The following is a 22,629-nucleotide window of genomic DNA, read 5'->3' as shown; positions in this document are numbered from 1 at the left end:
CCAGCGCCTGGGGTGCTGTGGGTCTCCTTAGGCAGCAGCAGCACTGATCTGGCTGCACAGACCCTGGCTGGCAGCCAGAGCCTGGCTTTGGATGGCCAGGCTCTATTTCTGGCAGCACAGTTGCAGGTTCACCACTTGTGGTTTACAGCACCTCAGACAGGCTTAAGGCACCACAAGCCACACTTGTGTGCTCGTCTGGATGCGTGCTAAGGGTGCGTCCAGATAAGCACAATTGTGTGGTATGTGGTAGTGCAAATACGTTTGCAGCACCACATACCGCAGAGTCCAGAGTTCTTCGCGCTGTAAGGGCGTGCTGCCCAAGCATGCGATGCTCTGTTTTGTTTTTCCAGTTTTTTTTGACCCTTGGATATCTAGGGGTCAAAAAACCACACAGGAAAAAAACCTGAAGCAGTGCATGCTCAGACAGTATGCACTGCTAAAAAGCAGAGCTGGGCCACTCAGAGCTGTGCTGTGGCTGCTGGCCAGGCTCCACCCAGCAGGATCGCCATGCCTGCAGCAATCCAGGAGGCCCCCAAGACCCTCGGTAAGGCTGCTGGGGCCAGCACAGTGCTGGCCAAGCCTCCCCTACCCCACCCACGACAACTTGCTATGTGCCAAAGTGTGCATGGCATGGGCATTCCCCAGGGATAAGAGGCAGTAGCGCAAGGTGCACTGCCGCACTTTGTCCCTGGGGAACCAAACATCTGTGCATGTCTGGACATGCCTTAAATGTCCATTTGCAGGAGTAACCAGTTATGGGCACAGTCATCCCAATTGTAGATAATGCAAAGAACCTACTTAGTACTTTGGCTTTCACCAGAGTTCAGTCCTGAATTTTTTAAGGATGTTATAATTCTTAAATTGCTGACTTGTCACAGGGGGTGACTGTGTCACTGTGTCATATCAACATCAGGGCCACATATACTAGGGATTTTTAAATGATATACCAAGGCAGGGTCTTTGTCCCAGAATAGATTACAGATTAAGAAGAGTGATTACATGAAAATAGTGAGGGGAAACAAGCTCAACTTAGTATAAACAGTTGTTATATATATGTTCATTTTTTATGATAATAAATAGATTTTTGAGCAAATTTCCCACCAAAATTTACTTTCAATTTTGCTCTTCAGTATGTTCTCACATCACTTCCCTTTATGTGTGTTAACCTCAGTGGCTGAATGAAAATATTGGTTTTTTTGGAATCAGGGCCAAGATCTTGGAATATAAAATATTATTTCCTCTTAATAGACTAAAAAGACATATCAAATTGAGGGGCTAAAACCCTGAGAGATTTTTTTCCCCTAAGACAAACTATTATAACAAGGAGTTTCTACATTGAATCAGGTCAGCAATGCATCTATTTCAATATCTCATCTCCAAAAGGGCCCAGTACCAGATGCTTTAAAGGAAGGTGCCAAAAACCCAGAATGAAAACTCTAATTGAAATCCCCTTTCAGATCTCACTCTTACGTTACTCAGGCAAGGTGCTCTCTCAATATACTCAACCCAAACATGCTTGGGATTGCCTCTCACTCATACAGCTGCCTTACGTTTTATTCTGTCTAAAGATTTTCTACAGTAAAACCACTTCAGCAACAAATGAAAACAAAATATAAAATGCCATATAAGAACCAGTGATGTGCATTGATGCATCCTCACGCAGTTTGAGACCAGATGGATTATTTAAATGTAGCTCTTCACATTAGCTCTTGCAATTCAATGCAGCATTTGCAGAACAAAGCAAAAAAAACACAAATGCAATCTGAGGGGTAGGTTTTAATGTTCTAGTGGTTTAAGGACTATAATTCTGATTTTAAAAGTTTTAAAATCAACTGTTAGGTACTATCTTTCATGGGACAAATCAACAGTTAGCAGAATCATTATATCATACAGTGTGGGATTTAAAACTGGTCTTCTGTCAAAAATATAAATGGAAGCTATTATCTTCAGCCTACATAGGAGTAGAGGCCAATTAATGCTTAGTATAGTTGAAGATTCCACCCAGAGTAGATATGATTTTGTCTTCTTCCTTCCAGCTGGCTATACTACAATCCTCTACACTGCTCAAACATATGAAAGCTAAATAAAGGACTTCCTCCATGTGGTTTGAAGGGAGGAGCAGATAGTTCTCTTGAATATCACTGAATTTATATGTTCTCTAGCAGCACTATCTCCAAAGGAAAAAAATATAGTGTGTTTTGGAAATGGTTTAAAACTCAGAGGAAATGTTTTCCACTGATTTGTCACTGGCATCAAAACAGAGAAGTTAAGTTTTTGAAGGAATTTACTAAATTTTTCTCCTGTTTAGAATATCTCAAGGACAATTTAGACAAATATATGTCACAGTTCCCAAAAGTGAAGATCCTTCACCTGAAAGAAAGACATGGCTTAATAAGAGCCAGACTGGCAGGGGCGGAGATTGCTAAAGGTAAGAGAAAAGATACTCCTACTTCCCAGTTTGGATTTATTTGAATATGACACTTATACTTAAAAACCTTCTCCCTGGGCATATCTACATGTGATGCTGTGTCATTGTAGCAATGCACTACGGCAACATAGCATCAATGGGCAAAAACCGTGATGCTGCAGCTGCATCACTGCAGCAATGCACTCCCTCAATATAGTTTCCTCCCTCATTATAGTGCGCTGCTACAGCAACATAGCAACTAAAAATAACCATTCGTGGTCGGTATAATGCAGTACAGGCTGTTACTGCACCGTCACTTATAGTTTCATAGTTTCTAGGGTCGGAAGGGACCTGAGCAGATCATCTAGTCCGACCCCCCGCCATGGCAGGAAAGAGTACTGGGGTCAAACGACCCCATTAAGGTGTACATCTAGCCTCCTCTTAAAGGCCCCCAGGGTAGAAGCCAGCACCACTTCTCTTGGAAGTTGGTTCCAGATCCTAGCCACCCTGACTGTGAAGTAGCGCCTCCTGATATCTAGCCTAAATCTCCCCTCTGCCAGCTTGTGACCGTTATTCCTGGTCACTCCTGGTAAAAAGGAAGTACTAAGTGATGGTGCAGTATCGTACAGCCACATATAGGCATGCCCTCTCATTACTATGCTATGTATCTTGACCACTGACCTAATATTAGAGCTGAATGTTATTTAACATATTTTTGTCATTTTTCAGCTGACCAGGCCTACAAACTGTTGAAGGCAATTCAGCCAACAACATATTTTGAAAAAAATGGCAACTTTTTCATACACTATTATTTGACACTTTGCCCTTTTTCTGCTAATTCAGTTCTAACTCACAGGTTTATAATGCTGATCTACAGAAAATAAATAATAAATGATAAAACACAATAGTTTCATTCCTCAGCTGAAAGGCTGATTATTTTGCGCTATGGAAGGGCTTGTATTTTCCAGCAGGATGAAAACAATGTTAACATTTCTGGTTTTGCCTTTTTCTGAACTCATTTTTGGTGCTAAAAACCCATATAGTTTACTTATTAAAATATCACTATAGACTAATTGTACTGAAGTTGGGCTTTCTACTAGCACAGTCAGTTTTGCCTGATATTTCATAGATTTCATAGACATTTAGGCTAGAAGGGACCTCAGAAGATCATCGAGTCCAGCCCCCTACCCAAAGGGCAGGAAGTCAGCTGGCGTCATAGGATCCCAGCAAGATAAGCATCCAATTTGCTCTTGAAGGTGTTCAGTGTAGGTGCTTCAACCACCTCCGATGGCAGGCTGTTCCAGACCCTGGGGGCTCAGACAGTAAAGAAATTCTCCCTTATGTCCAGCCTGAAATGGTCTTGCAGTGGTTTATGATCATTTGACCTCATCATCCCTTGGGGTGCTCTGGTGAACAAACGTTCCCCCAGATCCTGGTGTTCACCCCTGATAAACTTATAGATGGCCGTGAGATCACCCCTGAGCCTGCACTTTTCCAGGCTGAAGAGCCCCATGGCTCTCAGCCTGTCGTCGTAAGGACTGTTTTCCTGACCTCTGATCATGCGCATGGCTCTTCTCTGGACTCTCTCAAGCTTCTCCACATCTTTTTGAATTGTGGAGCTCAAAACTGGATGCAGTACTCCAGCTGCAGCCTCACCAAAGCTCAGTACAAGGGGAGAACGATGTCCCAGGATTTGCTTGAGAAGCATCTATGGATGCAAGCCAGCGTTTTGCTCACTTTACTAGCCTCAGCATTGCATTGCAGGCTCATGTTCATCTTGTGGTCAATGATGACCCCCAAGTCTCTTTCTTCCATAGTGCTAGCCAGCGTAGCACTGTCGAGCCTATAAGCATGCTGCAGGTTTTTCCTCCCAAGGTGGAGAACCTTGCATTTTTTGGTGTTAAACACCATCAGGTTCTCATCCGCCCATTTGCTGACCCTGTCCAGGTCAGCTTGGATTACCCGCCTATCTTCTGGCATGGATGCTTTTTGCCAAAGTGTGGTGTCATCGGTGAACTTGGCCAGTCTGCTCCTGACTCCAATGTCCACATCATTAATGAAAATGTTGAAAAATATGGGTCCAATGACAGAGCCTTGGGGGACCCCACTGGTCACAGGGCACCATGATGAGTGACTGCCATCAATTACTACCCTCTGGGCCTGACCACAGAGCCAATTTCCCAGCCAGCGGATCATGGTGGACCCAAAGCCACAATTGGCCAGTTTTGCCAAGAGGTTATCATGGGATACCAGATCGAAGGCTTTTTTTAAGTCATCAATCTCTTCTCCCTTGTCCAGGTGATAGGTCACCTGGTCGTAGAAGGAAATGAGATTGGTCAAGCAAGACCTACCCACAACAAACCCATGCTGGCCAGCCCTTAGGATGTTGGCATCAGCCAGTCCATTAAGGATGGCCTCTTTAATAAACTTTTCTAAGTTCTTCCCTGGGATAGAAGTCAGGCTGATGGGCCTATAGTTAGCTGGATCCACTTTCCTCCCTTTCTTGAAGATAGGCACCACATTGGCCTTCTTCCAGTCTTCAGGCACTTCACCAGAGCGCCAGGAGTTTTCAAAGTTCCGTGCCAGAAGCTGGGCTATGACGCTCGCCAGCTCCTTGAGTACCCTGGGGTGCAGATTGTCAGGGCCAGCTGACTTGAAGGTATCCAGCTTCTCAAGATGTTCCTTCACAAGGTCAGCATTTATGGAGGGCAGGGGATCTCCCTCACCCAGATCTCCCTGTCCCATAGCGGGCATGGACGTCCCATGGGACTGATGAAAGACCGACGCAAAGTACCCATTTAATAGGTTGGCTTTTTCCTGGGCGTTAGTTGTCAGTTGCCCCATCTGGTTCAGCAGGGGTCCAATGTTGCCCTTGCTTTTTCTCCAGCTCCCCACATATCTGAAAAAGGACTTTTTATTGTCCTTGATGCTCGAAGCTAGTTGGAGTTCAGTTGCAGCCTTGGCTTTCCTGGTTTGCTCCCTGCAGGACCGAACCAGTGCAGAGTAATCCTCCTTGGAGGTGAATCCCATCCTCCATCCTTTGTCGCCTTTCCTTTTAGCCTCAGGAGGTCTGCTAGATCCCTGGAGAGCCAGGGGGGCTGCTGTGCCCTCTTGCTGCCTTTCCTCCATGTTGGAATAGATTTAGCTTGTGCACTGAGGATCGCTCCCTTGAGAAGCAACCACTCTTCTTGAACTCCCCTCTCCCTGGGGTCATGGTCCCTTAGGGCCTCACTGACAAACCTCCTGAGCTTGTCAAAGTCGGCTTTCCTGAAGTCAAGGACTTCCGTGTTGCTGACTGACTTGCCAGCTTTACAGAGGATGGTGAAAGCGATCAGCTCATGGTCGCTGTCACCCAACTTCCCATCGATCACTAGGTCACTGAATAGGTCATCCCCTGTAGCCAGTACCAGGTCGAGCAATTAGCCCATAGACTTCTTGAGTCAGGTAGAGGTCGTCCACGCACAAAAGAAGCTTTGCGATCACTCAGATTTTGCTCAGTGGTCCTCCCATGAGATGTCCGGGTAATTGAAGTCACCTATGACAACCGTGGTCCTGGAGCATGCGGCCTCAGCCAGTTCCCGGGTGAACTCCTGGTCAAGCTCAGGACTTTGGGTGGAAGGTCTGTAGTAGATTCCCATTGTGTCCCCTGTGCCATGTTCCCCACGGATTTTAATGCAGAGGGTCTCTAGTCATCCACCTTGATCACCTATATCAGCCTGCAGGGACATGTAGCTTTCCTTAACATAAAGAGCTACACCCCTGCCCCTGTTATCTACATGATCCCTCCTGTACAGGGTATAGTCATCTATACCCGAGGTCCAGTCACGGGTGGAGTTCCACCAGGTCTCCGTTATCCCTATGACATCATAATTATTTGCATTGAGCAGGAGGACGAGCTCCTCCTGCTTATTCCCCAAGCTCCTGGCATTTGTGTACAGGCAGGCAAGTGTCCCCTTGGGGGCTCTTGCCTTGCCCACAGATTGTACCAGGGCTGGGGCAGGGGTGGGCTCCTTTAAGTGCCTTGGCCTGCTGGCTTTGCAAGGGTTGCTCAGCAGGCCAGCAGTGGCAGTAGTCCCCCCGTCCCCCAACGAGCTTCGTTTAAAGCCCAATAGAGCAGGTCAGCCAGTCTGGCTGAGAAAAGCCTCCTCCCCATGGTGGAGGCCATGTCTTCCCAGCAGCTCGCTGCCTCTCTCGCCAAAGAGCGGGCTGTGGTCATGGAAGCCGAAGCCTTCCTGATGACACCAGCACCACAGTCTTTTGTTGACTACGTGGATCCTCCACTCCCTCCTCAACCCATTGCCCGAGACTGGGAGGATCACCACCTGTGCCCCCCAGACCCTTTAGTCCTGCTCCCAAATCCCTGTAGCACCTCATGACTCAGCTGGGAGTGCTCCGAGCTGTGTCATTGGTGCCCACATAACTAAGAAGAATAGGATAGTGGTCTGTGGGCTGGAGGAGCTTTGGGATCTTCTCTGCAACGTCCCGGATGCGGGCCCCCAGAAAGCAGCAGACTTCCCGGACTAAGGGGTTGGGGCAGCAGATCACTCCCTCAATCCCCCTCAGGATGGAGTCTCCCACAACAAACACCTTACGTTTTGTCTTGGGGAGAGCCTGGAAGGTAGCTGCAGTTCAGCCTGTGCTGCCTATGGGAGCTGGCAACTCAGCAGGCTCTGCTGGAGCAGAAAGAGGTGTGTACCTGTTGCTAAGCTCCAGCAGGGCAGGGGCCTTGGTGCGGCGGGCCTTAGGGCCCTTGACCACCTTGGTCCATGCCCCTGACTGGACTGGACAAAGTGGGAGGTCCTGGAGTCCTCCTTTGTCCTGGAAGGAGGTGGTGGTCTACCCTCCAGCTCCCGGGGAAGAAGGGCCTGGCAGTAAGAATCAATCTCCTGCTCACAGTCCCTGATGGTGCGCAGTCTCTGGACTGTGGCCTGGAGCTCCTCCAGCTGGCATGCCAGAGACCCCAAAAGGGAGCAGACCCCACACGGGGAGGTGGCCATGGTCCCGAGCCCCAGAGCATGAAAAAGGGACAGGCAGCCCGTGCAGCTGAGAGCCAGAGTCTCTGTTTGCATGAATCCCGGAACCATGGGTTCCATCTGGGTGGCAGTCACTGAGGTGCCCGAGATGCCTGAGCGGGGGGGCCGTAGAGCCTGAGGGGACCCAAGGGGTGCAGCACGTGCCTATCCGTGTCATGCATCTGGTAGGCTGGCTACAGCTGGGACTGTCTACCCTGGGGGGTTCACAGGCAGGGTCTCAGGCCCTCCTGCTCCCCCTCCTGCACGAACTCCACGCTAACTCATGTGCCAACAGACAAGCGCACTTGTTTGCACAGCCTGTTCACATGACTCCGGTCGCATGGCTCCCTGGGGGGCTGGGCAAAGTAGGGGCCTAGGCGGGGCTTGACCCAGCCCGGCTCCACTCAGCTGCCTCCTCCCCTCTCAGAGAGGGGTTAACCCCTTCCCACCATGGTCCCGCTTGCCTCCGGGTGTGCTGGGTGTCAGAGGGAGGCTCCGCAGCTGCTGGGGGGTGTCTGGGGGGCTTCAGGGGAGCAGGAGCATGGTGGGCTTTCACCCGCGCGTCTCTTGCTGCTCCAGAGCCTAACTGGGGCTTTTTTTGCTGTTTGGCGGGCCCTTTTAAACTGTGCGCATGCGCAGTGGACCTGTCATCAGGGAAAGCTGCTCTCAGGCAAGGGGGGGCCCTGCCCAGGATTTGGGGGGCCCTGCCCTACTGGAGGGGGACTGGTGAGTACCTCCTCCTACCTTTCTCTCTCCCTGGGGGGCCGGGCCAAATAGGGGCCTGGGAGGGGCTTGACCTGGCCTAGCTCCACGCAGCCACCTCCTCCCCTCTCAGAGAGGGGTTAACCACTTCCCACCATGGCTCTGCTTGCCTCTGGCTGTGCTGGGGGTCAGCGGGGGCCTCCACAGCTGCTGGGAGGTGTCTAGGGGGCTTCAGGGGAGGGGGGGCATGGCGGGCTTTCACCCGCGCATCTCTCGCCGCTCCGGAGCCTAACTCTTGAGCTTACTTTGAATTTTTGTTGGCTAGAATTTTCTTGGATGGTAAACAGAGAAGGTTTGGAAGTTTGTCTAAGGCCATGTTAAGTGAAGTGTGTTGATTCACAGCTTGGACCTGTTCATCAGGAATGCTTCAGGAAGCATTTTCCCCTTATTTTTCTATTGTTTTATGCAAGGCCACCCTTTACCAATTTTGCATTCTCCATGAGGAGACTAACTTTTGAGTCCAAGATTTTGCCCCCAGTGATCTTAAATAGGAGGGAGCAAAGGGGAAATGTTGCCTGGCATCTGGGGAGTAAATCCTAGAGCAGCAGGTGCAGCATACTCCGTGTTCTGTGCACATTCTGCAGACCAGTTGCAAGAGGGTCATGACTCTAGCCACACTTAGGTCACTAGCAGCTACAAAAATGTTACAACAAAGTAGGGACTTGGGCAGGGTGGGTGATGAGAGAAGAATACCATTCATACCTTTCTGTCTTTGCACCTTGTGCCAGTTCTAGCCAGAATGTGATACTTTGCAAGTAGTCAAATGTTGTTTACAAAATAGGTTCTTTACAAAATCAAGTTCAGTATTTTCTGGAAAAAGTTCATTAAAGTCCATTTTAATTCTCATAAATTAGTAATCCAATCTCTGCATTTCCCCTCTAGGTGATGTACTGACATTCCTAGATTCTCATGTGGAATGTAATGTAGGATGGTTGGAACCACTTCTAGAAAGAGTCCGTATAAACAGGACAAAAGTGGCATGCCCAGTTATTGAAGTAGTCAGTGACAAGGACATGAGGTACTTCATTTCTTGCTCTGGTGTACATTTATGAAATATAAGATATAATAATTAGTATTTCATGAAAATTGCTTGTATAACAAAGGCTAAGTATAGACATTCAAAAATCCCCTTGTGGAAGCACTCTATTACACTTTACTTAAAGCACTATAAAAGTAAGCTAACCATGAGCTAATTGAATAGATGTTCACTGTTCAGTGGGGAGGGAGCTTAGAGCCTGCCAGCACTGACTACTGGGGGCACTTCTGCACACATCCTAAGAAGCTGCTGGAGTGCCCCACTCCACAGCCTGCCCTCTGCACCCCCATCAGCTGGCAACTGTGAGAAGTAGCTGAGGGGGGAGGGGGTGGAGAAAGAGACACCCTGGAGCCCTTTGCCCACAGCCCCCCAGGCCACGCATAGGTGCATTGCTGCCTGGCTAGGGCAGCTGCGGGGAGAGAGAACCCAGACTCCTTCCCCCACAGCCCCCCTGAGTGGGCTGTGGCACAGGATGGTGCCAGGGTGGCTGTGAGGACAGAAACCCTTCTTCCTCCACCCCCCATTCCGGCTTCACACCAGGCTGGGATCGGAGGCTGTCACTGACTGGGTCAATGAGAGCCAAAGGGCAGAGCCAGCCTTGCACTCAGACAGAGCAGAGGAGCTCTGCCCAGGGCTAGAGCACAGCCCTGTGAAATGCCGCATGGTATGGCATCAATCATGCTCTAAGTTAATCCCTGATGGGATCTGGCACAGACATTCGATCACATGCTCTAACAGAAAGTGCTTTAGTCTAATATCTCATCCATGAAGGGTTAACTTAGTGTGCCTATACACGTGCTCTGATTAATCAAGTCTGCTCTGCATTTTAATTAAAACACTCTAGCATCACCACAGCACCACATGTATAAAACCCTGTGGGTTTCAAAATGGCCACTGGGGTACTTTAACTAAAGCTCATTGAATGAACTTTAGTTACAACATCCTGCAGCCCTTTTTAAACATGCAGGGGTTTAATACACATGACATGAGGCATTTTAATTAGAATGGCTCTCCAGGAACTATAATTACTTAATTACCTTTCACAAAATTACTTCACAAGGAATATGAGAAAATAAATACGAGTAGAAATTAGACCAACTACCAATTGCCCAAATACACTAAACCGCATTTTGTCTGACATTTCATGAATTTTTAGCGTTCAAAGGAGGTCAAGAAAGAAATTTGTTAGAATTTTGTTTACTTACATAAACAAATCCAGTTTCACTAATTTCTTCTGATTAAGATCCTGCTTCATAAGCTGATGTCATAGCTTTCCCTTTCTGGTTTTAGTTATATGACAGTGGACAACTTCCAGCGTGGGATTTTTACTTGGCCAATGAATTTTGGGTGGAGGCAGATTCCTCAGGAGGTTATTGAAAAGAATAAAATCAAGGAAACAGATATAATAAGGTGAGAGTACAACATTATTTTTTTGTGAGCAAAGATTCCCTTTCTTTGGTGTTTTCATAGCAGGGAACCTAATCTTTCTGAGCCAAACATCACTCTTGTGTAACTGAGTACAGAAGGCCCAGAAAAATTATGGCTAACTGAATTCTGTATTAAGCTGTACCACCTAATGTGAGCAAAACTCTCACTCACAATGCTATAGATCAGTGGTCTCCCAAGTGGAGTGCACGCACCCCAGGGGGTACACAAGATGATCCATTGGGGTGTGGGAAGAAAATATTAGAACTTCTATTTCTATTTATTTTTTAGCTAAAAAAATAAGAAAGAAATTAAGCTTTACTAATTTTTAATATACGGATTGCCCTCACTTGGTTTGTATGTCAGATGGTCACATGTCACGTACGGTATATGAGGTATCCTGAGGGAAGAGTGAGAGCTCCACAATGCAGAGGGGTTGACAGTGGCACCCTCAGTGGCGCCCTCAATAAATATACATATATTGGGGGTGCATGCTCAAAAATTTTTTACTGACAGGGGTGCGCGATCAAAAAAGTTTGGAGACCACTGCTATAGATAATCTGTCAAATGCTGCATTATGGACAAAACAAGGGATTCCAGCAGCAGTGGGGCCACTGACGAAGACTGTGAACTGTCACTCTGTATACTTAGGTACATTAGTAGAAGGGCCTTTTGTGTCAGGAGCCACTGTAGCTTTGGTAATTCAAGATAGTAAGGTGCAAAGTCTTCTGCTTATTTTTGCCCTTATCAGCCCTAAATTGTGCTGTGTTTGCTGTCAGCGTTTGCTGTCAGCACTTGAAGTTAAGTGATTGGATTCTTCACCCAGCAAAGTGCACTTGGTACAACTTCCTAGGCCACAGCTGGACAATGCTGAATCAGGGATACATAACCGATTCCCTGCATCTCTGCCAACTGAACTGTGTCTAAGTGGAGCCTGGGTGGGACAGGGAGTCTCACCCAAGCAGTTCTAAAATTTACCACAATGATTGAACAGTCTGGTCTCTTATTCTTGCTACCTTTTAAGTGATTGACTCTTCCATGTCATTTGCATGAATGGATTTTCTGTACAGTGGCCTTTCCAGTGTATCTATCCTTTTTTGGCTTCCCATACTACCGTCATCATTACTCCACTTTGCACCATTGCCAAAACTGCACAGACATGCATCTTTAACCAGAAAAAAACCTAAAATAAAAACTGAACCCCATAAGTTATTTTTTCCTGCAGTTCTGGCACTCAAATAATACAGTACTGGACAACTGTTGAAGAATCTGGATAGAGAAACAGACCAACATTTATGGACATCAGAAAAAAAAGATTGCATAGTTTCATTAAAAATTTAAGCTTCTGTTTACATACTTTGCCAAGGCTTATTCTACTTTCTTCTACCCAAGAATATGCCTCTTCTTTTTACCACCATCCATGCTTTTAAACACTAGCACCTCCGTCAGTCATCTTTCCCTACCTCTACGAAGATCATTTATAGATCTGCTCACTACCACTTGACTGCCATCACAGTTTAAACAATGTCTGGCTTTGCTTATTCTGTTCTCTGATTCCTCACCATTTTTTCTAAATAAAGTTTTCTACCTCTTTATATAAACTAACAGGTGGCTGTTTAGTCTCCAGTTCTATGAATGAAAATTAATATAGGATATTCTTACATGTGGTACCTGTCATGGGGCAGCTGGTAGCCCATGATTTCCTGGCAATTCCTTTATTCAAGAGCTGTGAAGATTAATTTTTATTTTCCCCTAGAATACAGATGTAACATCTGTGGTTCATTCCCAGGTGCCCTGTAATGGCAGGTGGATTGTTTTCCATTGATAAGAAGTATTTTTTTGAACTTGGAACATATGATCCTGGACTGGATGTTTGGGGAGGTGAAAATATGGAGATTTCATTCAAGGTATGCTACATCCCTAATGAAGTCATGAATGTTTCCTTCTTTAAGTCTGAATACATTTGGTCTTCAAATGTTATTGTCCCTGAATCTTATTTAGGCTCCAATTTATGTTCTACATGAGTTTGTTGAATCAAGGCCTTGACACTAAAGATAGACTTTGAATCGGTATGATTTAAACAGTCACCCTTGCATCTAAGGATGTGGCAATTAGCTGGTCAGGTTACAAAAAGGAGTGTGGCTCTGAAATGTGCTGTGTTCATACTCCTACACCAGGTATTGTAGTAATTATTTCCTTTCTGGCATGGACTAGGAACCAGAAGTCACTCTGTATATTTACCTAAGTTCTTTTTTCTGGTGATACAAGGCCAGGTGTTGAGTTATTGCTCAATTCACCAATGCTCAGAGAACAAAGCAGAGAACTTTTTATTACTGTTTGCAAGTTAGTCTGTCTGAATGCCATATTATATGATTTTTAGAAAGGCCTCACCCTCAGCTCCTGACAAGAAACTCATATGTAAGCTATTGGTGAATGTGTGCTGTCCACAGAGAAGTTATTACGTCTTCCAATAGCAGAGTCATGGCTCTCATACATTTAGCTCTGGAGGCCTGTGTCAGCAAGACACACTCTCCACAGACCTGCAATTCATTGCACTTGCAAATGCTGCCATTAAGGCATAACTAACTAAAGGCGTCCTGGGCTGGAGCATTTGTATGGGTGCATGGAGCGGTGAGTTAGAAACCTTCCTTTTTCTCCCTGTCAGGGGACAAGATACAATAACTACAGTGTCTACTAGTGCCCCAGAGTCAGCGGACTTCTCCAGAGAAACTGAAGGAGGCAGAGCCTTGACTACGCGCCTCTACTACATGAGCCAAATAAGCAGGCAAGATAGGCAAGGCAACATATACTGCTGCTCCCTACTGGGTAGGATAGAAGTTGTGATTTCTCTGTTTCGAAGAGCTCTGGAGGGAAACCTGATTGAAAAAGGTTCCTCTGAGCGTAAAATATCTCCTCAGTATCCTTAACACAATCCAGCTCCTGTTGTGCATGTTTCATTTGTAGCCTCACATAACTGCAAGTGTAAAATTATACACACAGAACTATGTCTGCAAAATCAAGGCCTCTTCTCAAAATCAGGTCTGCTGTTTTCATAGAAAGCATAGAAAAATTAGGGCTGGAAGGGACCTCTAGAGGTCTTCTAGTCTAACCCCCTGCTCAAAGCTGGGCCGTTCCCAGCTAGATCATCCCAGCCAAAGTTTGTCTAGGTGGGCCTTGAAAACCTCCCAGAATAAGATGTGTATCATATTTAACAAATCAAACTCTGTTTACCAGATCTGGATGTGTGGAGGAGAAATTGAGATCAACCCATGCTCCAGAGTTGGACATATTTTCAGGAATGACAATCCCTACTCCTTCCCTAAAGATAGGATAAAGACAGTGGAGCGGAATTTGGCTCGTGTTGCAGAGGTCTGGCTAGATGAGTACAAAGAACTATTCTATGGACATGCCTACCACTTAATCCTGAAAAACTTGGATGTCGGAAACTTGACTCAACAAATACAACTGCGAAAGAAACTTCAGTGCAAAAGCTTCAAGTGGTATCTGGAGAATGTCTACCCGGACCTGGAAGCTCCTCTTGTCAGAGCAAGTGGGCTGGTACGTGAACTTTACAAGTGCAAATATATTACAATTGTATGTTGACATTGCTGGTTTTCCTGCCACCCCCTCATTTATATTTGCTTTCAATGATTTGTCACTGACATCTAGGCAGTCCAGGGCACTTGCTCACTCAGCATCTCCCAGAAGTGCAGAATACTACAGATTACCCCTTTGCATCATGCACTTCATTTTGCTGCATATGATGGTGTACAAGGAAACAGCTTTGGTATCTTGAGGGATTGTCTTTGGTCCATGATAGGCAGCAGATCAGGGCATGTCCCTCCTTAGTTGGGATTCCTGTCTTTCCATTTACACTTCCTATTCACTGAAATTTCTGAATATTTTATATTTCAGGACTCTCACTTCCCTGTATTTTTACAAGGAAATGAATAGAAACCTAAGGATATGATTTTATAGTAACAGCCCTGTTTATAATCAAGAGCCAGATTAAGCTTTAAAAATGTTGTCTCTGCAGACAAATGTATGGACAGACGAGAGAAATTTTGGTTGTGTTATTTATTTATTTTTTTTGTACAAGATTTCTAGAGCTTTCATAGGTTATGTGGGGGGAAAAAAATACCTGGAGAAAATTTGTTGCAGGGCTTGTACTAATAGCCTGTCACCACTAGAGTGCACTAGAAAACTATATTTTTTCACTTTCTAGAATAAATACAGATTCATTTCTAGCTATTTCCAAACTACAGATGGAGGTAGCCAGCCTAGCAAAGTCATGCTATATATTAAAGTGCAGCTACAGTCCAAATGCCAGTTTCGACACAAGTGCAATGAACTGGGCAGAAACCTTTTTCAAACATATTTTAGGCTCAGTTGTACTGCCTGCTAGAAATCCCATTGACTTTAAAGTTATAGTTTTGAGGAGAATGTAACAGAACAAGTATCATTCTCTGTATGATCTGAATCTGCTTCCCAGTACCTTTAATCATCCTGGTGTTATATCCATGCTATTCTTTAAACCTGAACATCAAGTGAATCACATTTGCACAGATGTGCTAATTGTTCAGATATTCAGCATCTCTTTATAAATTATTTTTTCCCAAACAAAATTTAGATTCTCATCTTGGCCCTCATCCAGACTTTAACAAAGCTTAGGGCTACTGGAAACATTTCTAAAAATCCAGGAGCATAAAATATTCCCACTGAGGCATCATAAGAATGATATTTCACTTAGAATTTTAGACTACATTTAAATTCAATTTCTGGCTTCTAGAAAAAATTATTAGTGAATCCATCTGCTTCTAAAAGTCCTTTTAGATAAACAATAGAAGTAGGACTGTGCCAGGTGTTCAGTTCTGACAGTACTATGCTTTCTAAGGGGACAAACATAAATAGCTTTGTGTCTCCTAATGCTAAGCCTGGCAGTGATTCTAGTCATCCTCCCCAGTGCAACTGAAATCCACCTCATAGCCCGTTCTGGCAGCCAGAGACAGCGCATGGCAACACAGGACACATTGAGATATGCCTTCTAGGATGGGCCAGTACAAGAGGAGGTATAGGAAGACAATGCTCCTTGTAACCTCTTAGACATCCCTGTCTTGTACAGGAATCTCCAGCAATCCAGTGAGTTGTGCCAGCTGCGATCTGGCCAAATATTTTCAGTAGACCTAAACAAATAATATAGTGTCAAAGAATATTTTTTGTGAATATAAATGCTGAGGATGCGTTGTCATAATTTGTGTGCTTTGTGATCTGGAACTGGCCACTGGGCCTGCATTAACATGCCCCAAAAGTTTCACACATTTTATATTTTCACATACTAGTCAGAGGGGACCAACAGGCACTGGGGGAGTCCCTGTTCCCCCGAGCACTACCAGGAGTGACTAGGACTAATGGTTACAAACTGGCAGAGGGTAGGTTTAGGTTAGATATCAGGAGGCGCTACTTCACGGTCAGGGCGGCTAGGATCTGGAACCAACTTCCAAGGGAAGTGGTGCTGGGTTCTACCCTGGGGGTCTTTAAGAGGAGGCTAGATATACACCCTGATGGGGTCATTTGACCCCAGTACTCTTTCCTGCCATTGCAGGGGGTTGGACTTGATGAACTGCTCAGGTCCCTTCTGACCCTAGAAACTATGAAACGATAAGTGACAGTGCAGTAACAGCCTGTACTGCACTATACCACCCATGAATGGTTATTTTTAGTTGCTATGTTGCTGTAGCAGCGCACTATAATGAAGGAGGAAGCTATTTTGAGGGAGTGCAGCTGCATCACTGCAGCATCACAGTTTTTGCCCATTGATGCTATGTCGCCGTAGTGCATTACTACAATGACACAGCATCACATGTAGATACGCCCAGGGAGAAGGTTTTTAAGTATAAGTGTCATATTCAAATAAATCCAAACTGGGAAGTAGGAGTATCTTTCCTCTTACCTTTAGCTCCTACCTTGGGGTCTTTAAGACAAGGCTAGACAATCACCTTCCTGGGGTCATTTGACCCCAGTACACTTTCCTGCCATGGCAGAGGGTCGGACTTGATGATCCCTCAGAGACCATGACCCCAGGGAGATGGGAGTACAAGAAGAGTGGTTGCTTCTCAAGGAAGCAATCCTCAATGCACAAGCTAAATCTATTCCAACATGGAGGAAAGGCAGCAAGAAGGCACAGCAGCCCTCCTGGCTCTCCAGGGACCTAGTGGACCTCCGGTGGCTAAAAAGGAAAGCCTACAAAGGATGGAGGACGGGATTCACCTCCAAGGAGGATTATTCTGCGCTGGTCTGGTCCTGCAGGGAGCAAACCAGGAAAGCCAAGGCTGCAACTGAACTCCAACTAGCTTCAAGCATCAAGGACAACAAAAAGTCCTTTTTCAGATATGTGGGGAGCCAGAGGAAAAGCAAGGGCAACGTTGGACCCCTGCTAAACCAGATGGGGCAACTGACGCCCAGGAAAAAGCCAACCTATTAAATGTACTTTGCGTCAGTCTTTCATCAGTCCCATGGGGCGCCCATGCCTGCTATGGGACAGGGAGATCCGGGTGATGGGGATCCCCTACCCTCCATAAATGCTGACCTCGTGAAGGAACACCTTGAGAAGCTGGATACCTTCAAGTCAGCCGGCCCTGACAACCTGCTCCCCAGGGTACTCAAGGAGCTGGTGAGCGTCCTAGCCCAGCCCCTGGCACGGATCTTTGAAAACTCCTGGCGCTCTGGTGTAGTGCCCGAAGACTGGAAGAAGGCCAATGTGGTGCCGATCTTCAAGAAAGGGAGGAGAGTGGATCCGGCTAACTACAGGCCCATTAGCCTGACTTCTATCCTGGGGAAGATCTTAGAAAAGTTTATTAAGGAGGCCATCCTTGATGGACTGGCCCAGGCTAACATTCTAAGGGCTGGCCAGCACGGGTTTGTTGCCGGTAGGTCTTGCTTGACCAATCTCATTTCCTTCTATGACCGGGTGACCTATCACCTGGATAAGGGAGAAGAGATTGATGTCATATATCTTGACTTCAAAAAAGCTTTTGATCTGGTATCCCATGATCACCTCTTGGCCAGTTGTAGCCTTGGCTCCACCACGATCCGCTGGCTGGGAAACTGGCTCCGTGGTCGGACCCAGAGGGTTGTAATTGATGGCACTCATCGTGGTGCCCTGTGACCAGTGGGGTCCCTCAAGGCTCTGTCCTGGGACCCATACTGTTCAACATCTTCATTAACGATGTGGACATTGGAGTTAGGAGTGGACTGGCCAAGTTCGCCGATGACACCAAACTTTGGGGCAAAGCATCCATGCCAGAAGATAGGCGGGTGATCCAGGCTGACCTGGACAAGCTCAGCAAATGGGCAGACAAGAACCTGATTGTGTTTAACACCGAAAAATGCAAGGTTCTCCACCTTGGGAGGAAAAACCTGCAGCTTCCTTATAGGCTCGGCAGTGCTACGCTGGCTAGCACTATGGAAGAAAGAGACTTGGGGGTCATCATTGACCACAAGATGAACATGAGCCTTCAATGTGATCCTGCAGCTACTAAACTGACCAAAACGCTGGCTTGCATCCATAGATGCTTCTTGAGCAAATCCCGGGACGTCATTCTCCCCTTGTACTTAGCCTTGGTGAGGCCGCAGCTGGAGTACTGCGTCCAGTTTTGGGCTCCACAATTCAAAAAGGATGTGGAGAAGCTTGAGAGAGTCCAGAGAAGAGCCACGTGCATGATCAGAGGTCAGGAAAACAGATCTTACGATGAAAGGCTGAGAGCCATGGGACTCTTTAGCCTGGAAAAGCGTAGGCTCAGGGGTGATCTGATGGCCACCTATAAGTTTATCAGGGGTGACCACCAGGATCTGGGGGAACGTTTGTTCACCAGAGCGCCCCAAGGGATGACGAGGTCGAATGGTCACAAACTCCTGCAAGACCGTTTCAGGCTGGACATAAGGAAGAATTTCTTTACTGTCCAAGCCCCCAAGGTCTGGAACAGTCTGCCAGTGGAGGTGGTTCAAGCACCTACATTGAACACCTTCAAGAGTAAATTGGATGCTTATCTTGCTGGGATCCTATGACCCCAGCTGACTTCCTGCCCTTTGGGCAGGGGGCTGGACTCGATGATCTCCCGAGGTCCCTTCCAGCCCTAATGTCTATGAAATCTATGAAATCTGCTCAGGTCTCTTCTGACCCTATAAACTATGTAACTATGAAATGCATCTTTACCCTCTTTAAGATGGAATCATTCACCTGAAAATGATTAAAGTTGGTTATTTACTATTCAGCTGTTTAAAACGTTTCAATTGCTGGATAGAAGCAACAGCTTGTTATTTTTCTGTGATAATTACTGAATTAAACAATTCACCAACAATTAGAGTTTGTAGGAGATTTTTTTAACTTGTCAGAAAATACCATTATGATGAGACTACTTTTTAAAATAAATCTTAATGTAGGTGAACTTTCATTTTTTTTAATGGAAAAAAGATATGCTAAGAATAGCAAAATTCCATTTTAGAGTTATGTTTAGTATGTTCAGGTCAAACAGCTTTGTGTTTCAAAATCTATTTTATCCAGAGTTGAAAACAAATGCAATGTTTGGATTTTTTCAAAATATGAATCTGATCAAAAATGTTTGTTTTTTTTCAGAGCATAGGTTTCTGAAAATATTTAGTCTTTTGGCAGTTTTGCTCTAATTCAGGACAGAAGCAAATTCAATATCTTGAAATTATGTGGGATGGAAAATACATTTTCCAACAAGTTCTGCAAAGTACTGTTTGGCTAACTACTCAAGCTGCTTGAGGAATATTTTATGAATTTGAAATTTACTCACAGGAACCTGGTTTGTTTCATAACATGTTCAGTAATTGAAAAAGGAGGGGAAGTGACTACATTTGTAAAAAAAACAGTTTAAAATAGTTCAGCTGTAGTATGCCAATATTGTTTTGATTATTTTAAAACACAATGAATGTACCTCCACATGTTTAATAGAAGCCCAGATCCACATGTGGTATAAATAAACATAGCTCCATTAATTTTAGTCTGTCAGATGTGAAGACACTTGGTATCTTGCAGAATTCAGCTCAGCAGTAGCAGTGTTTTGCTATAATCCTCAGCACTCATAAGTGGACCCGTCTACACGAGACATTGTGTTGGCATTATAACAAGAATAAAACATTAAAACAAGAATATGGGAACATAAAGAAAATAGATATCCTTTTAAAAACGTCACAGGTATCTGTACTTTCAACTGACTATTGCATGTTCAACTCCAATCTGTGACACGCATTCTGTGTCTCCACCAACCTGCTACAAAATTGTGACCTAGCTTAAAAATAGCTGAAATATTCATGCTTACATTGCAACTGAAGGTGCTTCTTTCTGAGGCATCAACCCATACATAGCTATTTCTGTCTTAACATAAGTACTAATTCTTCCATTTTGCAGACTGGTCAAGTGCAGCCACCCCCATCTGAAAGGGAGAAAGAGTCATCTCAGTGACCTAATACAGAGCACATCATACATAATAGAATTAAATATATTATAACTAAAAATTTACAAATTGTTTCCTCTTGTGGAAAAAGAAACAGAGCCAGAAAGAGAAAAAAAAACAAGTATGCAATACATACTTGTTATATCATTTAATCCTCTTCAAAGAGCTGTTACAACAGGTGACGGCAGTAAAGTAGCCAGCTGAATAGAATAGAATTGTGCCTCACCACTTGTTTCCTACATCTATTAGCAAACTATGGTCATAGAGCAGATACATTCTGCCAGCTGCATTTGTTTATTTTTTTTTTACTTTCTGGTTAGCCAACTGTAGCATTCATAATTAGCTCAGAACAGTTTTTATATGTGTATTGGCCTTTGCTAGCCAAGATAATTGGAGATATTTGATCTCAGATTTGATTGGCCAGGTATTCAATTTGTCTGCATATGGTCTACCAAAGAGACTCTTCTAATCTATTGCTTGCTTGACTTGAGGTAGGAATGTGAATAGATTTTATAATTAATTTTTCAACAATTTACAGAATATAAAGTAGAAACAGTAGCTATGTCTAACAGAAGAAATTAGATATGTGATACCTCTGGTGTTTCAAGAAGGGTCAATTTCCTGCTGTTGATTAAAAATATAGACTTGAGTATGAGCACTCACAAACAGCAGCAGAGAATGTGGACCAGTAGCTTTACTTTGGCTAAACTGGGGCTTCAATATTTTTTTGATGAATAGACTATGGTCAGTCCTCAGAATTTCAGGTAGACTACACCAAGCCTTTATCATCAACTTTTCAGTGAAAAACTGTAAAAGTGTATGGACCCAAGTGTGACCCCTGGCCTCAAGTATGGGAACGTATGGGTAAGATTACGTTATGTCTCTATTACATATATCATTCAGTAAAACATATAACTAACCCAGTGATTCTCAACCAAGGAACTGTGGCCCTCTGGAAGCTCATCTACACATGCCAACTGAAGGTACTTTAGCCCAATTTAAAGCTCATTAAGGGAGTGCATCCACACATGACTGCTGTTAAAATGCCTTAAAATGGCAAATTTAGGCACGAATAGCTAAAGCACCTTAACGCACACGTACATGCACTAAGGCACCTTAACACTGTGCATGTCAACTGACTTGGGACTAACTTTAGTCCCAAGTCGGTCCACACACCACATTAATGCACCTTACTGCATGCACATGTACCTTAATGTGCATTAGGCAAATGTGCATTAAGTTTATGTGCACATAAAAGCATTTATAGACATGCCCTGGATAATGTTAGCAGCAGCATCGCCAACTCAATATTGTTTTATTTTGCTGACAATCTTCAAGCTTCTGACAACGAAACATTTTTACTGGCACGTCTTTATTGATATATAAATGTTATATATATATGTATATATACACACACACACACACACACATACATACACACACACGTTTACATATATATACATGTTTTATATAATGTAAATATAACTCTTCTACCAGGTCCTGCCCTGTTCCTAGGTCTCAGTTAAAAAGCTGGGTTTAAATTTAGGAGTTTAACATCAACTATAGTAATAAAAAAAAGTAAACATGTTTGGTTGTTAGTAAAAAGTTTGCAGTGAAAAAAAATCTTGGGTTGGCAACCCTGCTTGACTAAAACCATAGCTTTACACTATACTGCCTGCCTCTGCCCCCCTAAGTGATGCCAGCAGCCCCATATTCACCCCCATACTCTGATGACCCTCACTGCATGATCCTGGCCCTCCCCATCATTCCCATCTCCTCCCAAGTCAATTCCTCAATCTTACGCCTGCTAGCCTCACTCCTCCCATTCCAGCAAGGAACCCCAAAGGAGCATACCGGTGACCCAGCAGCAATATTATAGGCAGCCTGGGATGCAGCAGCAGCAGAATGCTCCCTGCTAAGTGCTGTGCTACAGTTTAGACCCCAGGTGGCACTGCTGTGCTTGGTCAGAACTTAAATCAAGCTGTGGCTACCTAGTGATTTTACTGACAGTTAATTTTTTTTTTATGGACTTTACTGACAGCCATTTTTGTCCTGATTTTTTACTGATAGTCAGTAAATGTACTTATAGCTGTCAACCTTGATGAGCACTTTTAGGTCTGCAAACATGATTTATAAGATAAACTCGGAGATTTCAAATAGAAATCCATCGTGTGAAAAACTTTCTGACCTGTGATCACAAGCTGAGCAATAACTAAGAGCTGGTATTTTCTGAGGGATCCCTTGAGTCTAATGAAGGGTGTCCTGACTCTTAAAAGGCTGGGTATCACTGTTCTAACCAGTTATCTCAGGGATCCTTTAGGGCAATTGCAAAGTAATATTCTCTTTGCTATTTTCTCTTTCCTGCAGTTACATGCATAACTTTAGACTTATTCCCTTTTCTAAATCTCTATTTTTAATTCTGTTTTCCAGATTGTTAATATAGCAATGGCTGGATGTATTACAATGGAAAATACCACTCTAACTTTTGAGACTTGTGATATTAATAACAAG

General features: G+C 44.7%; 1 protein-coding gene across 2 annotated transcripts in view; it reads left to right on the top strand.

Annotated features, from left to right (window-relative positions):
• Positions 1-22,629, top strand: part of GALNT5 (polypeptide N-acetylgalactosaminyltransferase 5) — a 48,520-nt gene that overhangs the window by 9,079 nt on the left and 16,812 nt on the right. For both annotated transcript variants that reach the window (XR_016442085.1, XM_090045691.1), the window contains exons 3-8: positions 2,309-2,428; positions 9,064-9,199; positions 10,508-10,627; positions 12,432-12,549; positions 13,877-14,200; positions 22,549-22,629. Coding sequence is in view for 1 of the 2 variants with exons in the window: in XM_090045691.1 (XP_089901817.1) it covers positions 2,309-2,428; positions 9,064-9,199; positions 10,508-10,627; positions 12,432-12,549; positions 13,877-14,200; positions 22,549-22,629 (899 nt within the window). In the remaining variant the exon portion in view is untranslated. The remainder of the gene's footprint in view (positions 1-2,308; positions 2,429-9,063; positions 9,200-10,507; positions 10,628-12,431; positions 12,550-13,876; positions 14,201-22,548) is intronic.

This window comes from Crocodylus siamensis, chromosome 4 (genome assembly GCF_052110815.1).
Source record: "Crocodylus siamensis isolate JL-2025a chromosome 4, ASM5211081v1, whole genome shotgun sequence".
Classification (NCBI taxonomy): Eukaryota; Metazoa; Chordata; order Crocodylia; family Crocodylidae; genus Crocodylus; species Crocodylus siamensis.
Note: the sequence above shows the minus strand (reverse complement) of the source record. Positions and strands in the feature narration are given on the sequence as shown.